The sequence below is a fragment of the Osmia lignaria genome, chromosome 7 (assembly GCF_051020975.1).
Source record: "Osmia lignaria lignaria isolate PbOS001 chromosome 7, iyOsmLign1, whole genome shotgun sequence".
Lineage (NCBI taxonomy): Eukaryota > Metazoa > Arthropoda > Insecta > Hymenoptera > Megachilidae > Osmia > Osmia lignaria.
In genome coordinates, this window is record NC_135038.1 from 11,105,355 (window position 1) to 11,126,973 (window position 21,619).

At 35.8% G+C, this 21,619-nt stretch overlaps 1 protein-coding gene across 2 annotated transcripts; it reads right to left on the minus strand.

The window, feature by feature from the left end:
- Positions 1–1,884: 1,884 nt before the first annotated feature.
- LOC117610602 (protein gooseberry) lies at positions 1,885–20,123 on the minus strand. Of its 2 annotated transcripts, none has more exons than XM_034338186.2 (6): positions 19,770–20,123; positions 11,914–12,227; positions 11,237–11,363; positions 6,504–6,675; positions 6,132–6,416; positions 1,885–3,272 (listed from the first exon to the last, which is right to left on the minus strand). In XM_034338186.2, exons 1-6 carry the CDS (start codon positions 19,822–19,824, stop codon positions 3,011–3,013), a joined length of 1,215 nt encoding a protein of 404 aa, XP_034194077.1. In that variant the 5' UTR covers positions 19,825–20,123; the 3' UTR covers positions 1,885–3,010. The 2 variants fall into 2 exon arrangements, with proteins under 2 accessions (XP_034194077.1, XP_034194076.1); XM_034338185.2 differs by having other exon boundaries at positions 11,237–11,366.
- Positions 20,124–21,619: the final 1,496 nt, after the last annotated feature.

The window sequence follows — 21,619 nt, forward strand, 5'->3', positions numbered from 1 at the left end:
CTTTTTACATCGTTGGATAAATTTTGTACCACCGGGTCGATATTGACCTGGCCATCTTTGATGAATAATTTAATACCATATGAATATAAATTTTTGCAAGGAATTTTTAAACGACTCGAGACACGAAATGGAACGAGACCGTAGGACGCATGCGAGGATTGACGCCGCCCCTAGTTTACTTTCGTGAGGGTGCGGCTTAAGCCTGGGAGGTCGTCACACCTATCAGCTTTGCCGTTGCCGATACATCTGTCCTGGTTACCGCGTCGAAAAACTCAGCGGCGGGAAATAAATAACGAAAATAAATAATGAAAATTACGATCTTTCTGGGAACTCGCGTCGAAGGAAGTGGTTCCTGTATCCTGGACCAAACTGTAAAATGATAAATGTTAAATGTTCGTTCGGTTTATGGGACGAAAGAGATATTTGACAATGGTACATTTACTTTCAAGAATAAATTGAAATTCTCATCTGTATTCGTTGGTTCACGAATCAGGTTTTATATTATAAAAATGGCATCTTTTAAGTTTTTTAATAAAAGCATTTTATAGAACGAAAATTCTACGCTCGTAAAGGAATAGAAAGAAAAGATTTTCATTTTTGAATTCTCACGGTCGATTTAAAATGGACCCTTCAAAGATTATCCCCCGCCCTTGACCTACCGCATTTCGGTCGAGGTGGAAAACTTTTGGAGCAACAGATTGGCCAACAGAACGAGCGTTCAGCACGATTGCCAATGGGGTTGAGAACTAAGGGGTACAAAGGGGCCGCCAAAGCAACCCCAAAAGGGGATGGAGTATGGGGCGTGGATCGTTCAATAGCGAATCACAATCGGGGAGGAAACGATATGTGGGGTCTAAAATAAGCCCCGGTTGAATCTGTGAACGTGCATTGATACCTTCCTGGTAGATTTGTATATTATTATTCATTAACACTTTGTTAATACGATTAATAATAAGGGTTGAAACTCGTAGATCGTGTCCGAAATAATAGAACAATACTTATTTTCAAAATTTTCTAATTAGTACGAGCTACTTAATTAAAATATGAAAATTAGAAATTAAACAGTTCACAAATATAATTTCCTTTTTTTAATATAAAAATGATAAAATATAGCAGTGTCGATAGCAAAAGATAAAAATAAAAAGTTGCCATCCAGAAGCATCGATAGGATTATAGTCGGTATATCGTTGAGCAGGTCGAAAGTGAAAAGAACGGAATAGTTTTGAAGGGAGGGTTTTGCTTTGTGTCCAGGGTGGTAGAAAGAGAGAAGGCCGACCACCTACTTCGACGGCACAATGGGTCACAAATGCGTGGCGACAGCAGCAACAGATATACGGCAGGCTGATTGCTCGTTGTCGCTGCACGTCCCGATTCTCGGCTCTCCTTCTGCGGACAGAAGTGTCTTCGTTTACCGAAAGCCAGTGTTTCTAGCGTTAATCATCAGTGTCCTTCTGGACGAGTAGGACGAATAGGGAGCAATCGGAACGTTCTAATGTAATTCAATGGCCGCACCTATCTGGTCAAACGAAGAGGTGTGTTCTTGCAATTTGATGAAAATAACTACATATTATTTTTATAATACATATGTTCGTTGCCTTATCTTTTACACATCTGCTTGAGAATTCTTGTATTTCTAAAATTTTATTTTACATAATTCTGCAAATTCTCAATATTATTGTACTTCTTGTATTTCTAAAATTATATTTTACACAATTCTGCAAATTCTCAATATTATTCAAAGTTAAAAAAGGATCATGCAGAGAAGGGTTAAATATTGTTTTTCTTGTAGATTACTGAAATTCAATCTTGAAATGGTAAAATTTAACAAAATGAAATTTTTTATTTATTTAAATGTGTCTTTATTCCATAACAATGAATATACAAATTGTTCATACGTAATGAGTTATAAGAATATTAGGTGCGTTCGGTAAACTCGTCTTTGTACACAACAATTTTAATTTAACTGGCCAATTAATAATAATCAAATCGACGAGATCGTAATCTTTTTTCGTTATAGACAATTTTCTTCTTAAATATACATATTATATACAATTCGCTTATTAAACAAATTTCATGAATCTATAATTAATTGAAACAAGGAAATATTAAACTTTTTGCACTCCAGATAGTTTTTTCATAGCATCTTGATTTGGGTTGAATTTGAATTTCTTAACACTGCTTTAATTTATTATTAGAATGCAAAGGGTCAAGATATTTAATTACATGGAACAGCCTTGTTTAATAAATTTTACTTTCTTAAAATCTATTTACATCTTTTAAACGATCTAAAATAGCAGAATGAAAATCTAGTAATATAGGATGTATTTATGACAAATATGTTGCAATAATTTACCGATCGATAAATCTATAAAAATTGTATTCCATTATATTGATTAATTATTATATTTCCGTTTATATACAATATCGAGCAGAGTAGGCTTCCTCTGGCGTTGCAGAGGTAATAGGAATTCTCAACTGGAACCTAATAATAGCTGAATGGTAGGAAGGGGAGGAGGAGATATTACCGTAGAACGGTGGAACACCATAAATATTAGTAAGAGCAATATTATTGAATGTTTAGATTCTATTCAACACATAATTTTAATATCCTTGATTTATTTATTTAATTTCAATTTATTTTCAGAATGGTGATGATATAAATTATGATTTTCTACTGTCTACAAACTTTAAAAAATTCTCTTCATGAATAAATATAGATATTTAAAGAAAGTCTTCTCTATCGAAGGTAACGTAACTTCAATAATTAATATTATTATAGATTATGATATGTCATCGTTCATCTAATATTATACATACATTTCTACAAAATGACAAAGATAAGCATTTAAAAAAGCAATATAATTAGACAATAATCAATATATTATTTACATATTTGCAGTGCGGCAGTATTGAGATTGAAAAGACAACTATAAAACGTTATATTGAAACTAGTGCAATTAATTTCATAATGTATCAGTACTTTAGCGTCATTTTAATTGCACTCTGGAGTTCAATGAACTCTACCACAGACCTGAGATTCTATGCCACCCAAGTAAGGATAGCCACTCTTTGCCTCGCTAGGACTATGTGGGGTCACATGATGGGTCATCCCTGTAGGGGCTGGCACCCCCGAAGAGGCACCTTGGACCATACATGCGCTCATGTTCGAGGCTGTAGGGCTGACACTACCACCCAGGGTGCCCAAATTCAAATTACTGGTGGCCAAATTTGAAGCTAAATTGGTGCTGCCATAATGGGATGCGTTAAATAGTCTGCAACAGAAAAATAATGGAAATCTAAGGTATATAAAATAAAACAAATATTTTCAATTCATTTTCAGAAGTACATAAAAAAAAAAAAAAAAATATTTAATATTTCTAGAAAGCAGAGTTAGGCATTGTTTCAAATAATCTTGATACATATTTTGAATAGAACGAATTAAAAATAAACAATAATTGTTTCTTTGAATGAAAAATAAAAACCTTGAATAAAATCAAATTATTTGAACACAGCGAGTAATTTTCAATTTAAAAGCAGATAAGCTTTTATTTCAAATAAAATTTGATTTTTTCTGTTATTTTCAAATAACTAATTGAATTTTTAATTATTCAAGATGAAAATTTATTTGAATAAATAATTTACTTCTTATTCTTAAATATATTTGTTATAACCAAAATTTGTGTCAGAAGATTATATAAAATAATCGTATACCATAAAAAATTATGAAGGATTGTTTAATAGAGATATAATTATTCCAAATGATTTTTATAAGTAATAAGAATAATTAAAAAAAAGAAAAATGATTTTCCAGGGTATAAGTAAACAATTCGATCACGAATCAAGATAAATCGTCTCCTCATCGAAGAAGCGTCGTCTCATCTTCACTTTAGTTTTTATTTTTTTAATTTTTTTAAACCCGATCCCCAGAATATCCATGGAATATCAAGCCCGCGTAGAAAGCCACGAATTTATGCGCGTTTTACAGGGAATGTAAAGCAGGTCGTCCGCGTTCCAAGTGGCCGTGTTGCGACCGTATCAGAAATATTAAACGCGGTGCAGTTTTAGCGTTGCGTATAACCTTCGGGATGAAATTCTCTTGCCCCTTTTGGCGAGTCTCAAAGTAACCGCCGGCCAATTCTCTCTTGTTTCACTGTGCAATCAAAGCTCGCTGCTCGTTTGCAAGTCGATACCGAGGCACGTTGAAAAAAGCTTGGCATTCAAGGCTTACGAATCGCGGTAGGGCGTGTCCAGGCTGCCAACAACCGATTTCAAAACGAAGTAGCGGCCCTTTTGACCATTTCGGCACAGCAGCCACGGTTAAGGACCCTGAAAGCGTGCCGATCCTGTAACCATTTCATTCCTTTCGCTCCTCTTTCCCTTCATTCTTGCCTCCATTTAATTCCTCGAATAGAAGAAGGAAGACCTCACGATTTATCGACTGTCCTATACGAACGTATCTCTACAAATCATATTCGTTTCTATGGAAGTGTTAATGAATTCTCGCGAATTCTTTCGCGGTGATTTATTAATCGACGATTGCTGAAATCGAAGGAGTTTCAGTGTCGGAGGGTTTCTATGAGTTTGATTAGATAATGGATGGTGGATGGTAAATGGGTCACCTCAAATTTACAAAGGTAATTATAATTATTGATAATTAAAAATTTCAATAGTTAATGAACTATTCGAACACGCGATGTTTGCTTTCACTTTCGATTAACGAAATTCGAATTTTCTTTTAATAAGAAGAGAAACGCGATTACAGGAATAAAACGAAAGCACCTCGGCGAAATAATATTAGCTGTCGAATCGTTCGAAGATTATATTCATGCATTTCAACAGTCGATAAAATAAATGAGAAACATTCTTGGCGATGTCCTGATGGAAAGAAAGAATTCTTCGCGGTACCGAACCAGTCGAGGTCGGCTCGCTTCCGGGGTGAAAGAAAGGCCAAAGCAGTCCCCGGTTAAAGCTGGATCATCGGCGAAGATCAAGACCCAGGTTGGATTATTAGCCGGTAGCGTTTCATTACGGGGGCCGAAGAAGCAACATAATTGAGGACCACACAGAAAACGTGTCGGTGGGCTCTTGGCTGGCTTTACCACACTCACCCATCCCTATCCTTTCTTATTTTTCTTACTTTCTCTTTCTATCTGCTTACTCTTTCATCTCATCTCTTCTTTACTTATTCCTATTTCTTCATTTTCATTTTCCATATATTTACATTCAGAACTTCTACATTTCACTCGTTTATTCTCAATTTATTTTTATTTTTAATTATTGCACTCATTCGATTGGTTCTATTAATTATTAATTTTTAGAAATGAATTTTAGGTAAATTCAATTTTTGTCCTAATGTAATGTTTCATTATTAATTAAATTTCAGAAAATGATTATTAATAATGTTAGTCCCCACGTTTCTATAAAATTATTGTTTCTCCTTTTATATAATATTCATAGAAGGAAAAAGGAATTGAAAGATCAGAATGAGCAGTGGTCAGGTGCGCAACCTCTTCAAGTTTCACGCGACTCCTGTGTACTCTTCTTTCACCCAAGACTTTCGTCGTTTGCGGTCTGCGTTGCAGTGAATTGGCCTCTGCACTCGAACGTATAACAGCATACTGCAGCAGGTAAGCATTTCGCCAACCTGTTATTACGCCACAATGGCTGAATTAATTGTTCGAAACACCCTGCGAGCCCATAGCTTCGTAGTTTCTCCTTCTTTCTCTTCACCATCCACCTCTCTATTCTCCCTCCCTCTCTGTGCTATACTTTCCCCACAGAGGTGGCTCGGATGCTTTAAACGTCCGGGATAATGTATCTCTACCCTGAGACAACGTGCACTTTGCTTCGACAGTGGACCTCGTGGGGGGTCCTTCTATGGATTTCAAACTTTTCTCCAAATATCTTTATTTTTCAGGGCAGGCAAAAATTTAGAATAACGAAGACGAGTGAAAAAATATTTTTTTACTTATTCCTTTAATTAACCCTTTGTTGGTCAACTATGGGGTTAAGTATCTTAATTTCAGAAATGATATTATTAAATTAGTGATCCTTGGTCCAGGGGTAAAATTCTTCATTTCGAATCGCACGTATACCGCTTCAATAAATAGAAATCGTTGCTAGTAACTTACCCATAGTTCTCCGCGGTTGGTCTCGGCCATTGTTGTTGGGCAGTATAGTAATTCTCGCCGTAGTTGTAGTGTTGAGGATAACCGGCGGTGGTTGCCGCGGCTGCAGCTACCGATGCTTGCCCGTAGCCCTGATAACCCTCGGCGCTGCTACCGTAGTGTTGAGTTTGAAACGATTGCAAGCTCATCGTATTGAAAGCGTTCAATTGTTGACTGTTCAATTGTTTACGAAGTCTGGCTCGTCTGTTGCTGAACCACACTTGCACGCGTGCCTCCGTTAAATTCGTTCTGTAAGCACGAAGCAGAAAATTGCTTCCATTTAATTCATTTGCATTTGAAAAATTAAAATGAAAAATGCTGAAGTATTACGCTTACTTTTGAGCTAATTCCTCTCTAGTGTACACGTCTGGGTACTGTGTCCTATGAAACGCTGCTTCCAATTGTTCGAGCTGTTCACCAGTGAAGGTGGTTCGGCTTCTTCGTTGCTTCCTCTTCAGGGCGATGCCTGGTTCGCTTTCCGTGTCTGAATCGTCGCCGCTGCTTCCGCCTGAAACACCAAAAGAAAAAGAAAAATTTTAGATATCGTTAAAATTATAAGGTGTTAAAAAATACCCTGAATACCTCTACACCGCTGGATAGATCACGAAAAATCGAAGTGAAAAATTCTGTAGCATTTTTTGATGGGATCTTGAGTGGTAAGACCAGCGGAGTAGGAGACTATTCTCTTCTGCCGCCGACGAGCCGCGCTGCTGAGCGTCACGCTTACGGTCAATTTTTCAATTTTTAACAACGAAATGTGGCTAAACTACTGATCCCATCGAAAAATGCTACATAACTTTTCACTTCGATTTTTCGTGATCTATCCAGCGGTGTAGAGGTCTTCAGGGTATTTTTTAACACCCTGTACATTATTTATCTATGGAAGCAAGTGGGAGGTTTTTAAGGAGATCAATTCTTCAGCTTTTAGTCATGTTTCCCTTTCAATTCGTTTACACTGAAATTTTGACGAAGTGATCGAAGAGCGTTCGAACTGAACGCGGTTCAAGGAGTTTCCGGAACGGAACTCGCGGTACCAGACGAAAGGAAGACGGTTGTTCAGGCTTTCGTTTAGCTCCGGTGGGACGGGACATGTCAAAGAACTTAATTTCTTCGTGGCGGACCCTAATTTCTCCGGTGTTTTAGTTTAGTATAGGTTCGGCTGGCACGGCTGTAATCAGGAGGGTCTTAATGGTGGGTTGCCGAGTCCGGCGTGTGAACTGTGGGCGTGAACGACTCGCTTCCTATCTTCGGTATCTGACGTGCAGCACGTGCTGGGTCCCTCAGACCTTCTCTTTCTTTCTTGCCGCTATTAAGAAGCGTGCTCCGTAACATCTCCACGGATCTCTTCGACCTTACCGATTCCTTTGCACGATAAGGAACCCACAAGCATCGTCCGCCTCGTGGAATTTCCAATTCGCGAGCGCGGACCAAGAAGAGCGTCCGTCTTTTCGTAATTAATTTAACGCCGCTTTTCGAAGGGACGATCGAGGGAACGATCCAGGATCTTGGCATTGTTTATTTTCATTCTTAGCACGAATTCTGTCGATCGAACGTCTAAATCAATAGCAGCTGCGCGAACGTCAGCTCGAATTCATGAAGTTGAAGGCTGAGAAGTGTACGGCGGTTCTTTCGAGATTAAAGAGCTCGAACGGCCGTAAATCCTTGTGATGGTTTGAGCAGAACACCTAACCACTTCTTGAAGCCTTCACGCTTCCCAATCAACGCTCGCCAGCCTCGTAGATTGCTCGAACGAAGAACGAGAAACGTTTTCGTCGATGCTGACGTGTTCGTTTCAGAACTGTACGCAATATTTTCAAGGATAAGTAGCGTAGTATGCGGTTCTGCATTTTCCGGTCCGAGTATGGAATTTTCCAGTAAGAGCTTCGGAATTATTTTTTTATTATTATAAAATTTAATTTAATTTAATTTAACAAATTTCAACATCTCTAATTTTAATAGAAGAAGTGTAAGGGTGGAAATGTTGATTCCAAGGTAGTCTCTTTTTGTCTCTAATTAAATTTTCTCAGCTCTCTCTCAAAAGGCAAAGGGTGATCATCACCTCTTCTTACACCTATTTTTAACCAATTTACCCCAAAATTCCGTGTTCGCATTATTTTTGGAATATTTTTTCAGCCTACAAATATTTTTCTTCCACTACTTATTTATCTTAATTCAATACTTACAGTATTATATGCCACCTATTTATAATAGGAAACACTATTTGAAAATAACAGTATCTTTTATGTGCAGGGATGAATGGGTTAACCAAGAGAAGACCACGTTGCAGTGAAGTGTACACGCGCGGCGTGTGGTCTGTTGCTCGGTTGCCTCTAATCTTACGAACCGCCAACAGTATAGCCAACCTGACGTTTTCTCCGTGGAACAACAGGTCCATCTATTGATTTAGATGTTCTACCTGATCTAAAGTGGTAGTCGGACGAAACTGGCAGGAATAATGGTAATAACTGTCTACAGATCTAGACAGCAATCGTTCACATGGTTTCAAGCGATTAACCCTTTGCGGTTCTGTTTCTACGTGTTCCGTGGTTGCGTTTATCAACGACTATGTGGGGTAATAATGAATTGAAGCATCGTCGGACAAAATTATAAGACACCTTATTTAGTTGAGTGAGAATAATTCAAAAGATTCACAGTAGATTTGGTTGTAGATTTTTTAAAATAATTAATTGAAAAAGATAAATAATTTATACCAAGATATTTCCACTTACAGACTTATTGAATTATATTTTCTAACGACGAATGAAACAGAATGAGAAATATAGATGAATTGAAAATTAATTTAAGGATTTAATTTTCATGCATAATTTAATTGACAAATCTGAATCCATTTGAGTAAATGAAATTGTGCGAGTTCCAGCATAATCGACTGTACATACGTACATTTTAAAACTCGTTTTTTAATTAATTAATTGAATAATTAAAAACTGGTTGATCAAGGATCCGGAACGTGAACACGAATATTATATGATGTATCAGTGCGACCTCAGATCCCTGATAAATAGTTGGGAATATTTTCCTTCAGGACACGCCTTATATTCCAAAGTATTAATTGTAAGTATACAGTTAGTTCATTAAAACGTTTAATTCTGCAATTAGTACGTGGATGATAGCTCTATTAGCCACCGTGTCCTTACCATTACCATTCTTATTACTCGCTAGGCTGTTAATACAGAACGCTTTATATTATTATTCTTTCTTCGAGTTTTCTACACTCTATATCAGCTGTTCATCTTTTATTTATTGTATTTTTCTTCCCACGTGGATCTTTGAAAATCGACGACCATCAAAGGTACAGAAATTCTTACAATTACTCTCTGGAAGTCGAAGCCTCTATAACTTTCACGATAGTACTCTATAAATTTGAAATTAGTCTCGACAGTTTCTTCCACGAATTTTGCTATCGAGTGCCATTTTTGTTTTTTTTTTTTTAAATACCTATGGCCTATTCGAATTTGGAACACTCTCGCATATGTAATTTTTTTCTTTTTCAGAATGAAGATGAAGATTTGCTCGAGGAGTGGTGCGAACCGATCAACAGGCAAGCCGCAATTCCTGGGGTTACATCTAATCAAAACTAAATCTTCCCGACAAGGTAATAAACTCGACACATCTACGCGCCACGGGACGCCTAATATTTCTTCGTGCGCTTCACCGCCACTAATAAATAAAAAAGAAAGGAACTCCCTTTACGTCCGCCGACCGGACCTATATTCCTGTTGATCTCTTCCTGCCCTACGAAATCTTCACTACGCGAAACCAGCAAAATCCCTTCAATGCTTGGACATTTAATAATCATAGATATGTAAATTTTAATTATTGAGAATAGGAATAATTAATTTTCAGATGAAAAATTTCAGCGTTTCAATTTGCTATCTTGTGCATTTTTCTGTTTTATTTTCATTATTTGAGTATCTATATGCAATTTGAATTGTGGGTCCTAGATGACCGCTCTTCAAAATAGGAATAAGTAATTCTCATGTTAAAAATTTCAGCTTTCAAGTTGCTATCTTGTGCATTTTTCTATTATTTTATTTTCAGCATCTATATGCAATTTGAGTCGTGGGTCATAGATGTCCCCTCCTCCAAAGGAAGGATTTTAATTTTCTTTAAATTTGTTTTAATTTTTCGAATTAAAGATTGCAAACTTTCAATTTGCTATTTCACATTATCAGTACAGTAATAATATTTTATTTTAATTATTGAAGTGCTCTTGTGCAATTTGCACTGTGGATCATCGATGACCCCTAAGGCACTAAATGTGTGCATATAATGAAATTTGAAAATATTATAGCGAAAAAAGAAATAAAACACAAAACCCTTTGGGTCTCATAATCGGACCAAAAACAGGTTTAACGAGTAAATTACAATGGGACGAGACAATGTAGCCTATTTATGAAGGAAATTCGTATTGCCGGTCTTGTTACGATGTAATTCACGTGAAAAAGAGGAGGAAGGTTTGGTGAATATCGAAAGGATTGAGAAAGGAGATTGCTATATCGCGTTCCTTTCTTGACCGACACAAAATACTGCCAATATGCATGCAGCACTTATCGTTACGGTCACCTTAACTCAATTAACTTAACGTAGCTGTACGCTGTAATTACGCTTATCGCTCGATTACCTCGAACGTTTCATTTACGCTCGCCTAATGGTTTATGCGGTGCTAAAACAACGACGCTGTTCGCGAATTTCTCGTCTATCGTTCCTCGGATCTCTCTTTAAACGACAACCCATTCATCATTAATCCTTTGACGTGATTTATTTTTATTTTTAGAGGGAAAGTGGATCTTAAAACGGATATTTTGCTTTTCCAAAGAATTATTAAATAGTGATAAGAATTATTCAATGCTTTGGAAATGTTATAAAATTGTAACATAATAAAAACGTTTTGGTAATAATTTAAAAATGTATTTCTCTGATTAATATTTTGAAAAACTCAGAACTTTACAATCGCAAAATGAGGACAGGTATTATTCGGTATTTTGAAAATTTCATTTTAATGAATGTGGAAATATTAAAAGGTTTTATTTGAAAGAGAATAGACTCACCGAGTATCCCATCGATAGAATGATTCCTTCGAGGATCCTCTCCAGGACGAGTTTGGTTCGTGGGTCCTCGAAGAAGTCTCGAAATACTTGAAACCGATGGTGCTGATGCCTTATCACAGATACCATCCTGCTGGCAGAACCACATTGGACTAGTTAGCATAACTATGAAAATTAGAAAAATATTGTCTTTCAATTTCATTTTTTTTATTCGAACTATTTATCACGAGAATCATTCCAATCGTGCTATCTATTCTTTTATATTTCAACCTTCGTATCTTGTAGGATAATTTCATGACAGAAAAGTATCACGAAATAGCACTTATGGCATATCAATTGAAAGCTTAAACTTCAATAAATACAACTACACGAATGATTCATAAATATTCTTAACAGAAGTTGTTTCATTCTTCATTGAAACAAACAACAAATTAACCAATTTGTCAGCATTATTCATTAGTGGATATTCAATTTTCAATCATTCATTTTGTATCAACAATACCAATGATACATTTATATCATTATTTGCAGTATACCTTAAGCTTTAAATTGATATGCCATAAGTGCAATTTTACAATACTTTTATGTGATCAAATCGTGTCAGACTTCACCTCAAAATCAGATAAACATACTTTGTGTCTCTTTATTAATTAGTAATCATGTAGACATTATCAACAGACCTTTATCAGTTTCTCGCGTATCTCCCAGCTGAAAATCCCAGGATTCTGTCTCTTCATGTCCTCGATTCTCGCTTCGACTTCGGGCGTGGCAACTCGCGGCTTACTACCACCGATCACTCCGGGTCTGATCGAACCCGTTTCCTGATACCGATTCAGGATTTTCGATACGCAACCATGAGACACCCTTAATTGTCTCGATATCACACACGGTCTAACACCGGCTGCCGCCATTTCGACGATTTTCAAACGGATATGATTCGGTAATGGACGCCCGTTGATGAAAACACCTCCGAGTTGATTCACGCGACCTTGTCCTGGAAACAGAGAACGTAGGTTGAAGTTGGAACATTGCAGAAATATCGCGGATCAAAAGTTAACCAACTTTGTTTTTCAATATTTTCAAAATCTTTCACTGATATTCAGCGTAACAAGGATTTAACAGGTTGAACGATAAAAGAAATTTATTTAAAAAAATAATTTTAAATATTAAATACGTGATTGACAAAATACATGAAATGTCAAAGAAGGGTGAATTATTTTAGGTTGGTGACAGGAATTTTGAAAAATATTTAGAAATTGGATGAATTAGTAATTTTTCAAAGTTCTGGATTCTTACAATTGTTCAGAAAAGTAATATTTAAAAATATTTATATAATTATAAATATTAATATTAAATCTTAATATTATCCTTTTAATTTATATATATGTATATATATATTTACAATTTTATAATATTATTTTATTATCTATTTCAATATAAATTATATTATATTAATTTTTTTATAAATTAATATATTTAATTAATAATAATATTAATTATTATTACCTATTTCAGTCAAGAAATTGAATATGTTCAATATTACACAATTTTTCTTGAAATAAATTTGTAAAATAAATTTGCACCGAAATACTATTAAGATTCGAGGAGAACAGCTTGCATAAAACTGCATAAAAAAGTAAAAGTAAACATGAAAGGAACAGAAGGATTCAAATGCTTTTCATGATAAGCTAAAGCGCCAGTGACACGCAAGGTGCCGCTCAAACACGCCTAATTGCCAGTAATTAGTGTTCCCCTTTAATTAACTTAATTATAATCACGAAGTTAAACAAACTGCGTATACACAGGGGTGCTACGAAAAAACCGAACGAGATGCGTTCAGTTCGTATGCGTCCGAATGAGATGCGTCCTCTTTTATGAGGTCTTTTAAGTCCTCGCGTGAACCGTACATTCTCGAGAAAGGACACAGTTTTTACGTAAAATCTGTTAAATAGGTTCTTTTCTCTCGTTGGAAACATTCTTTGTGTTACTTGACAACGACCATTTTGCGTTTGTATTTGCATAAAGAATCGAAGGATTTTTGCTCATAAAATGTTGATAAAATACCACTTTCGTGGATGAGTTTGAATGGTGAAACTTTATACTGAACATAGAAATGATTTCTTTTAAAGAGGAATTGTTTTAGGTCGGTGACAGAAATTTTTGAAAATATTTAAAAATTGGATGAATCGAAAATTTTATCATCAAATTAGTGATTTTTCAAAGCTCTTTGGATTCTTGCAATTGCTTATTTGAACATTTTAATTTCAATTAAAAATCATCACGTTGCAAATGAAAATATTTCATTTCTATAATTTGTTTCTAATAATTCGTGAAATTAAAAATGTGAATATTGCGAAATCTTAAAAGTAACATAAAAGTAAGTACACCTGGAGAAAGGTAATGTTATGATATAAATTCATGGAACAGAATGATGTAATACAGTGCTGTTAATCACCATGGTGATCAATTATAGTATTGCATTACTGAATTATTACAGCTGTGTAATCACGCGTAACCCAGTCCTGATTTTAGCATCATTAAGTGATGAGCTACACTGTTTAACAACATAAATCGTGATTACATTTCGAAGTCGTAAAAAATTTTATTTCCCACTTTAATTTCCATGAAGAACGTGCCTGGTAGGCATTTCACTTTTTAATGATCTTAAGAGAAAAATTCGATGACAAATATAATTCTGACAGTTAATAATTCTGAATTTGTAATAAAATTTATTATTACGTTTAACGAATTTCCCATCACAGTTAATCAATTTTTCCTATAATTCATATCGATTTCTATATTCACCAAGAATTTGCATGAAAAACGGAACAAATCATCAGAAGTTCGTGGCGAACTGCCGTGATATAAAGTTTACGACGTGTACTGGTAATTGGATGCGATAAAGAACCATTGTTTCCAACACATTGCTAGGGGGAGAGTTCTTGTAAGTCTTTTCAAATATGACGTACCATTTCGTAGAGCGATGCTAGACAAAACACATTTGAATGGAAAGAATAATAATGCAAACTTGCCATTACTAACTATAAAAATAATTTTTCAAAAATATCTATCCCCAATTCAACAAGTGCCCTACGGTGTTATAAGAACCTGCGGGGCCCACCCGTAGTTTGTTAGTTCTAGATCTATGGATAGGTCGAATTTTTCCAGTTTCTCCGTCACGCTCCAATTTCAAATCGAATTAGTTAAACGCCACCATGACACGTCCCAATTAAGCTTATCTGTTCGATCAAAAAACAGAGACGTAAATTAACGACCCATGGACAACCGTAACACCGAATGTTTACCGGGCCCAATGAAATCTATCTTCTGGGGTCGATAATGAAAAACGGGCATGCAGGGAGGTAGCCAGGCTAACGACTCGCTAAAAATTGATAATCATCGGTAGGAAGTAATGGGCCTGTCGTTACGCGGACTCCTTCGCTGGCACCTGCCAGGGAAACTTCCGCTAATTACCAGGGCATAATTCAACGAACGACAGGTAACCCCTCTACACCGTGGGCCGTATCTGGTGCCGCCAAAGTGAAGTCCCGTTTCGTCATTCATCAAGTCCACGGGAGGATTTACATCCCCCACCTCTATGGGATACGGTGGACATATCTGCAGAAACGCGTGTAACGCACACACCATGGCCTATCGTCGCGTACGCAAGGCCCATGGACACCTCCGATGACGTCAGTTAGGCCGCAGGGCCCGACGGGATTACAGGCAAGATCAAAAGGCGCCGCCGAGCCGACTCGATCTCTCTTCGCCTTTCTCCCTTACTCACGCGGTAGGTGCGCGCAGTCGCATAGGGCCCCAGCGCGGACCTCAAACAGCGAGGCACCGGGGCCTGAACGGGGTGGCCCCTTTTCGCCTTCGTCCATTCGCGACAATACATGCGTGAATTCTACGCAACCGAATCCTCTGTGCCCCGTTATGAAACGAGTTTCGACGTGGACGAATGGAATGGCTTAACTTTCGATCCTCCTTGGCTGTGAGGGGTACTTTGGTCGCGAGAGGTGTTGATGGGGTTGGGAGATCTCAAGGTAGCTCCAGGTTTCAGAATGTCATTTGATATGAACATGGTTTCATTTAATTTCTTCAAAAATATATCCAAAATCGATGCAATTTTGAAGAGAAATTTGATTATAGGAGGAAGGTATTAATCCCGTGGAAAATTATGGAAAAGAAGAAAAAATTAAACAATAAGGAAAAACATAATTCTCATAGTTAATGGGGCATTGAAGAGTTATGGAATGAAAAGAAGAAATTGCGATCTGAATCTTTATTTATTGCTTCCTTAATGATGGATTGTATGGTTATTTTTGTTAAAAATTATTCTGCAGTAGAATTAATTTAAATAGAGGGTATCTTGAACAGTTGTTTTGTGCTAATTGCAAAGGATTAGGGTGTGATTAAAGATTAGATAAACAGTACAATTTGGAACGTTCACAGCATTACAAATCCAAATCTTAAATCCTTTTTTTCGAACGATCACACTTTCACACGTCATCGAATTTAATTACACAGCTTGTGTTAGGTTACGAGCTTTTCTTCTTCTTTTGTGTGACCATTCATTCGTAAGAATGATTAATGAGAAAAATGTTATCGATTCCGTTGGTGCTAAACAAGATATTAATCCTACATAGAATAGACGAAATCAATTTATTTTACAAGACTTATTTAAAAACTTGGAATAAAATTTACTGCTCTCTTAATTTCACAAAATAAAAAAAAATCGATAGAGAAGTTTATTATTTTTGACCATTGAAAATATACAAAGTTCCTCTTAATGATACTAAATTGTTGAATTGCTAAAAATTTAGTTTTCAATTATTTCATCCAAATTATGTATTACAATTGATAGCTAACTTTTATTATTTTTGAATTTATATATTTTATTGCAACATTTTTATGGTTGAAAAGTTTTCGTTAAAGAGAGAAGACCACCTTATAGCGAAGATAAAGGGTGGTCGATCACTACGAAATGATCGAGAAAATAATTTTCAGCATGAATTATTGATAACAGGTAATTGATTGTGGGCGATCACGCTAATATCCATGATCGTTCCGATACGATGCGATAGAGGCTTCCCCGATTTGAATTCGCTCAACGCAACTCGCATGATTAAAATTTTACCCTAGGGCTGATACCGTAAAGGCAGTGGTATTCGTTAGATGCTATTTAACCAAGATTAGTTGTAATCAGTATTTAACCCTCTATTAAAACTAAATTTCCTACATTTGTGACGAAAAGTGTTATTATAATCTCCATCAAGGAAATATTAATAACAGTATGAAAATTATAAAATGAACTTAATCTTTTCACTATACCATCTACTTTATATCATTATTTGTAGACGACTTATTGGGACAGAATATCTGCTGCAAATAATATAAAATATATATAATATCATTTATGATACTTAATATTCATAACACGACACAGCACTTGCTATATAAATTCTTTACTTCATATCATCAAAACTTAATGTCATTTATGATACTTAATATTCATAACATATCTTATATTACACTACTAAATACATCAAATAATTGCTATCATTTAAAAATCAATTTATGCAATATCTCAATTACCTCTGCCATTCTTATAAGAAAGCATTTAATTATTCAATAAAATCAATCTTAATACCACTAACAAAATATTTATCAAACATAAACATAGATTCTCATGGCAGGTACAAAAATTTATTAAAAAATCCAATTTCATGAATTTCTCAAATCACATCCCTCGTTAGCTCTAAACTAATTATACAGATGACATTAATTACCCATAAATAATGGAGAAATAATGGAGTTTGTTTATTTAATCTTTTTCGATCCATCTGATCAATATGTAAAAAATGATACTCATTTTCAAGAATATCATAATTTCTACTTTTGCTATTCATATGACGAATGAAAAATTGCTGAAACAATGGATTTGATGGATTGAAGTGTCCCAGATAGATGGTCCTTTGGGCGACCGCGATGAAAAGTTAAGGGGAGATACCAAAGAAGAGAAGGAAGAGGTGGTCGCGTACCTGAGTGGGAGTATCCGCATGTACGAAGGGGATGCATGTACTTAACGTTCGGTGTGAGTTCCGAGCTGCGAAGGCTTCAATCAACGTGCCGTCGCCCGGGGCCTATCCGATATCAGACATTAGGTACCCACGGCTCTGGCTACGTACTTTAACTCTTTCACGTTCCGACGCCCACGAGAGTGGCCTGCCTCGCCACAAAGCCGACTCACTTCTCTCCTTCTCCAGCCGTGTTCCTGAAGAAACGGTTCTGAACGCGTTCCTCAAGAGTCGGACCGTGAAGAAGGTTGGCTATCAAGCGGGAATTGGCTCCTGACCAAATTTTTCCCCCTTACCAAAATTTGATGATATATTTTCAAACGAAAAAATATGTAAGTTCCTGAAGAATAGAAAAGATTCCGAAGAGAACCTTGTAAATCGAACATAATTTTGATGACAGCAAAGTATGTTGGAATACCACTTATGGCACATAAATATGAAACTTAAACTTCAATAAAAAATACTGTCTAAGGATTTTATAAATATTCTCAATACAAAATGGCTAATGCTTCGATGGGACAAGTAATAGAGCAAACAACTTAGAACTTAATATCATCTATCTTCGAATAAATATTACTCTCTCTGTATTAAGAATATTAATGAAACATTTATATAGTAATTTTTATTAAACCTAAAGCTATAATATAGCAATTGATATATTATAAGTGTTATTTTGAGATTCTTTTAAGTCATCAAATCATACCAGAACTAATCATGCCTCTTGATGTTCCAAAATTCGTCGTAATAGAAACATTAAAAATTCTAGCTTTTACAGTTTGCTCTGAAATCACACTAAAAAGCAGCATAAATAAAATTCTCATCAATGACAAGCTGTCGCAAGTAGTTTTTGTCCGAACGTAACTGAAACCAAGTCGAAAGCGAGAAAAAAAAAGATTTGCGAACAACAGGGTTTAACATTGCCGTTTCGGCTCCTCCTGGACTCCTTTTACAAAGACCTGAAGGAACTTTTACAGCCGATGTTAATGGTTTTACGATGCGCTTTGAGTGAATTATTCTCTGCCTGTTAAGAGCGTCGCCTTCCATCCTCCGCTTCGACTTGGATGACCTTCTTCGAGCGCGTTTCGTCCTCGCGTTACGCAAACCCTCGTCGCTGAATTCGCGAAAATTAGAATAATTTCGAAGGACTTAGAATAGAATTTACTTTTCATTATTATCGCTAAGGGTTCATTTTAACCCATTTGTGGAGAAGAAAGATGCAAGATTACTTATTTTTCAAACGTAATTAAGTAACAAATTTTTATTACTGTTCGTTCAAATGATTATGAAACAATGTAACTGTATAAAATTCCAGAAAAACTAATTATGAAACAGTATAGCGTAAAATTTCGGAAAAAATTTATAAAGTACACGCGAGGATTCCAAAGTGACGTATTAAATAATTTGGTGTTTCTTAAGTTCAAACTGAAATTACTCTAGAACTTAAAAAAAAAAAAAAGAAAGAATGAATCATGAAAGAGTGATTAAGAACTGTGAAGAAATGGTACAGCACAAAAACTGTTCATTGCATAAAAAAAGGAATGCTTTAAAGTCGTGTACTGTGTAAAAGACTTGTGTTTTTATATTTGATTTATTTATTCATTTATGAATTTGTTAAAATGCAAACTTGTATTCTAAATAATTTGTTTTTTTTTTAAGTAAGAATATGTAATTAGTATTGAAGAACAATTAAATCACTGTATTCATATAGAATACCATGTAATGATCTAAATTCATTAATGAATTAATTAACTAATCAGAGTATAAAAATGATTATCGAACAGTGTGTAGCGACGGAATGGTCACATAAGGGATAAACCCTTGAGAAACACCATAAGAATGAAATGATTTTGATTAAAAACAAGATTTTTCGATTTTAATCAATTATTAAGGTATCATTTCATCAAAATCCCTTAATTAAGGCATTATAGAATTCGAGTCATGTTACAGAAATCGACACGAATTTCCTCTTATTATATTTCATTTATATTTCTATAAATTAATGAAAATCAGGTTTGAAATTTTGCAATTCAATATTTCTTTTCACACTTCTTATTCATATTTTCACACTCTCTGTCTATAATAATCGACGAAATTTCTTCTGCATAATGAAAATTACATACTCCAACCCCGTAAAAATATTGTAGCTTTGTTTATTAAAGATATTGATATCTGTTATTCAAATTTAACCGTTCAGACCCATCAATCTTCGTACGCTACACGAATTTCGATTTATTATACTAAATTTAAATCACAATTTCTGACAATCTTTTCACCAAGTTCCATTAGCCAAGTTCCATAGCAATCGCTGCCGGCGGGAAGGGGTGAACGCAAGCCATAATATCATACCTAACTTATTTAAAGCTTATCTTGATTTGACCAAATTACAATTAGAATTAAAATTAGCATTCACCTTTAAATTACACTATGCCATATCGCAAGAATTTCAGAAGACGTACCTTGAAAAGGATATCCAGTGAAGTACGGTGCCATGTTCAGGGTGCTGACTGCCATCTAGCTAATCTCTATCGATCCCCGATCACCAACAAACGTCCACAATGAAAAAGGTAGTGGAAAAACTACCCCGAATCTAATTAGTCCTTGGATCACTATCACAGGAAGCACCGACCGCCGGTAAAATCGCGCGTAAACTGGAGGGATCCCCGAATCGGATTACACGGTGGCCGCGTGACGTTGATGATGCGTCGTGACGACGGAAACGTGTTACTGCCGTATAGAGGTGAAAGAAACGATCGTGAGACCTGTTTGCTTCGGGGTCTCGGCTCGAACTGTTTGACCGTCGATTCGGGCGAAGGCTGGCGGCAAGGGAGCCACGTTAAAGAAAGGAAAAGAAAGCGAAGGCAGGTAAGTAAGCTGAAGGCAAAAAGACAGGCTCCGCCTTCGTTACGGGGCCTGTCGAGGAGGGAACATCTGGGTCCAGGAATGAACCACGATGGCTCTAGTCGTGCGGTGCATTGGTCACCTCGAAGGTGACCCCCCGAGAGGCGGAGGTGGTCTTTTCCATGACTCCGCCCGACCTTATCCTCTCCTTCGCCAGCGCAGGCCTGTCTGACTTGTTCCACACGCGTTTCCCTGCGATCCTTTTCATGTCTGACCGCCGGACGAAGGATCGGTATCTAATACAGTAGAACCTCCTAGAGTAATTACAAATAAGATGAATTAAGTTAGAAAAATTTCCATTTAGGAATCAAGAAGATATGTAAATACGTAGGTCTTGTAGCATCCCTCATCCCATCAGACAGTAAAGAATAATTAAGTCCAGGGATGTTGAGTTGTGTTGTTGATACAGACAACTTCTTGCGTTTAGAATTATTAACAACTGGAACTATCGACGTTTAATGCATATTTGTTTTTAAATTTAACATTATGTGGAAAATTAAATAAATAAAGAATTAGAAATAATTTAATTGGTAAAACTTATAATTCAAAATAAGAAACTTGAAATCAGTGATTTTGACTGATTTGGTAATTCTAGTGTTAAAATAGGTCCATTTTTTTCATTTTCTGTTTCGATTCTTCAGAAACAATTGTTTCAGAATGAGATTTTCATCCTTTTTGCATTTTTATCTTTTTCTATATAGTAAATCTTGTCCAATATAAATACGTACATATGAGATATTTTTTTTCAAACAGGAATTAGTTTATTTTAATGTAGATTGTTCTTGGTGGAAGACTATTTCAATCTCAACCAGTGAAGAGAAATGAATACTTAATAGGATTTATTATAAAAAATATTAAATATTCATTAACTTTTCTTTAAAAATGAAGTGTATTATACATGTATCTAGTTTTCCCCTAGACATGGTGAATTATAATCAGTACAGTATTAATAATTAAACAGAAGTTCAGACATTTTTCTTAGATTCTGAAGGGTCCTTTGTACTACTATCATCCAGTTAACGCGAATGTCAGATCTCGTGACACACTGTTTTAATTTGTCAATGATCAATCATCTTCACCCTTTCTGTCAGCATTAGACATTTCCAGCTGAATCCCCGCTGCGACAACAGAGTCTCTTCTGATTCGCGTGTAATCACCTCGGAGATTAGCCGAAAAGCAAGCTGGAATCGTCTGGACGAGCGTCGTAATCCAACACAATAGGCCTTAGAACCGAGTTAATACGCGACGCGAGTGCACCGCCATTTACAGCTTCATCTTTACTGACTCTTCATTAATATCAGGTTAGCATCAATACTTATAATGATTATGATTCACTGTATTAGATTATCCCAAACATATCGAACCAAACAGAAAAATATTTATTTCTTTTTCTATTGATAATTACCGA

Coding starts and splice junctions, on each gene's coding strand:
- LOC117610602 (XM_034338185.2), bottom strand. CDS start 19,824: ATGGCAGTCAGCACCCTGAACATGGCACCGTACTTCACTGGATATCCT. Junction 6,676..11,236: donor TTCTATCGATGGGATACTCG/GTGAGTCTATTC, acceptor TTGGTGTTTCAG/GCGGAAGCAGCGGCGACGAT. Junction 3,273..6,131: donor CCAACCGCGGAGAACTATGG/GTAAGTTACTAG, acceptor TTTCTGTTGCAG/ACTATTTAACGCATCCCATT.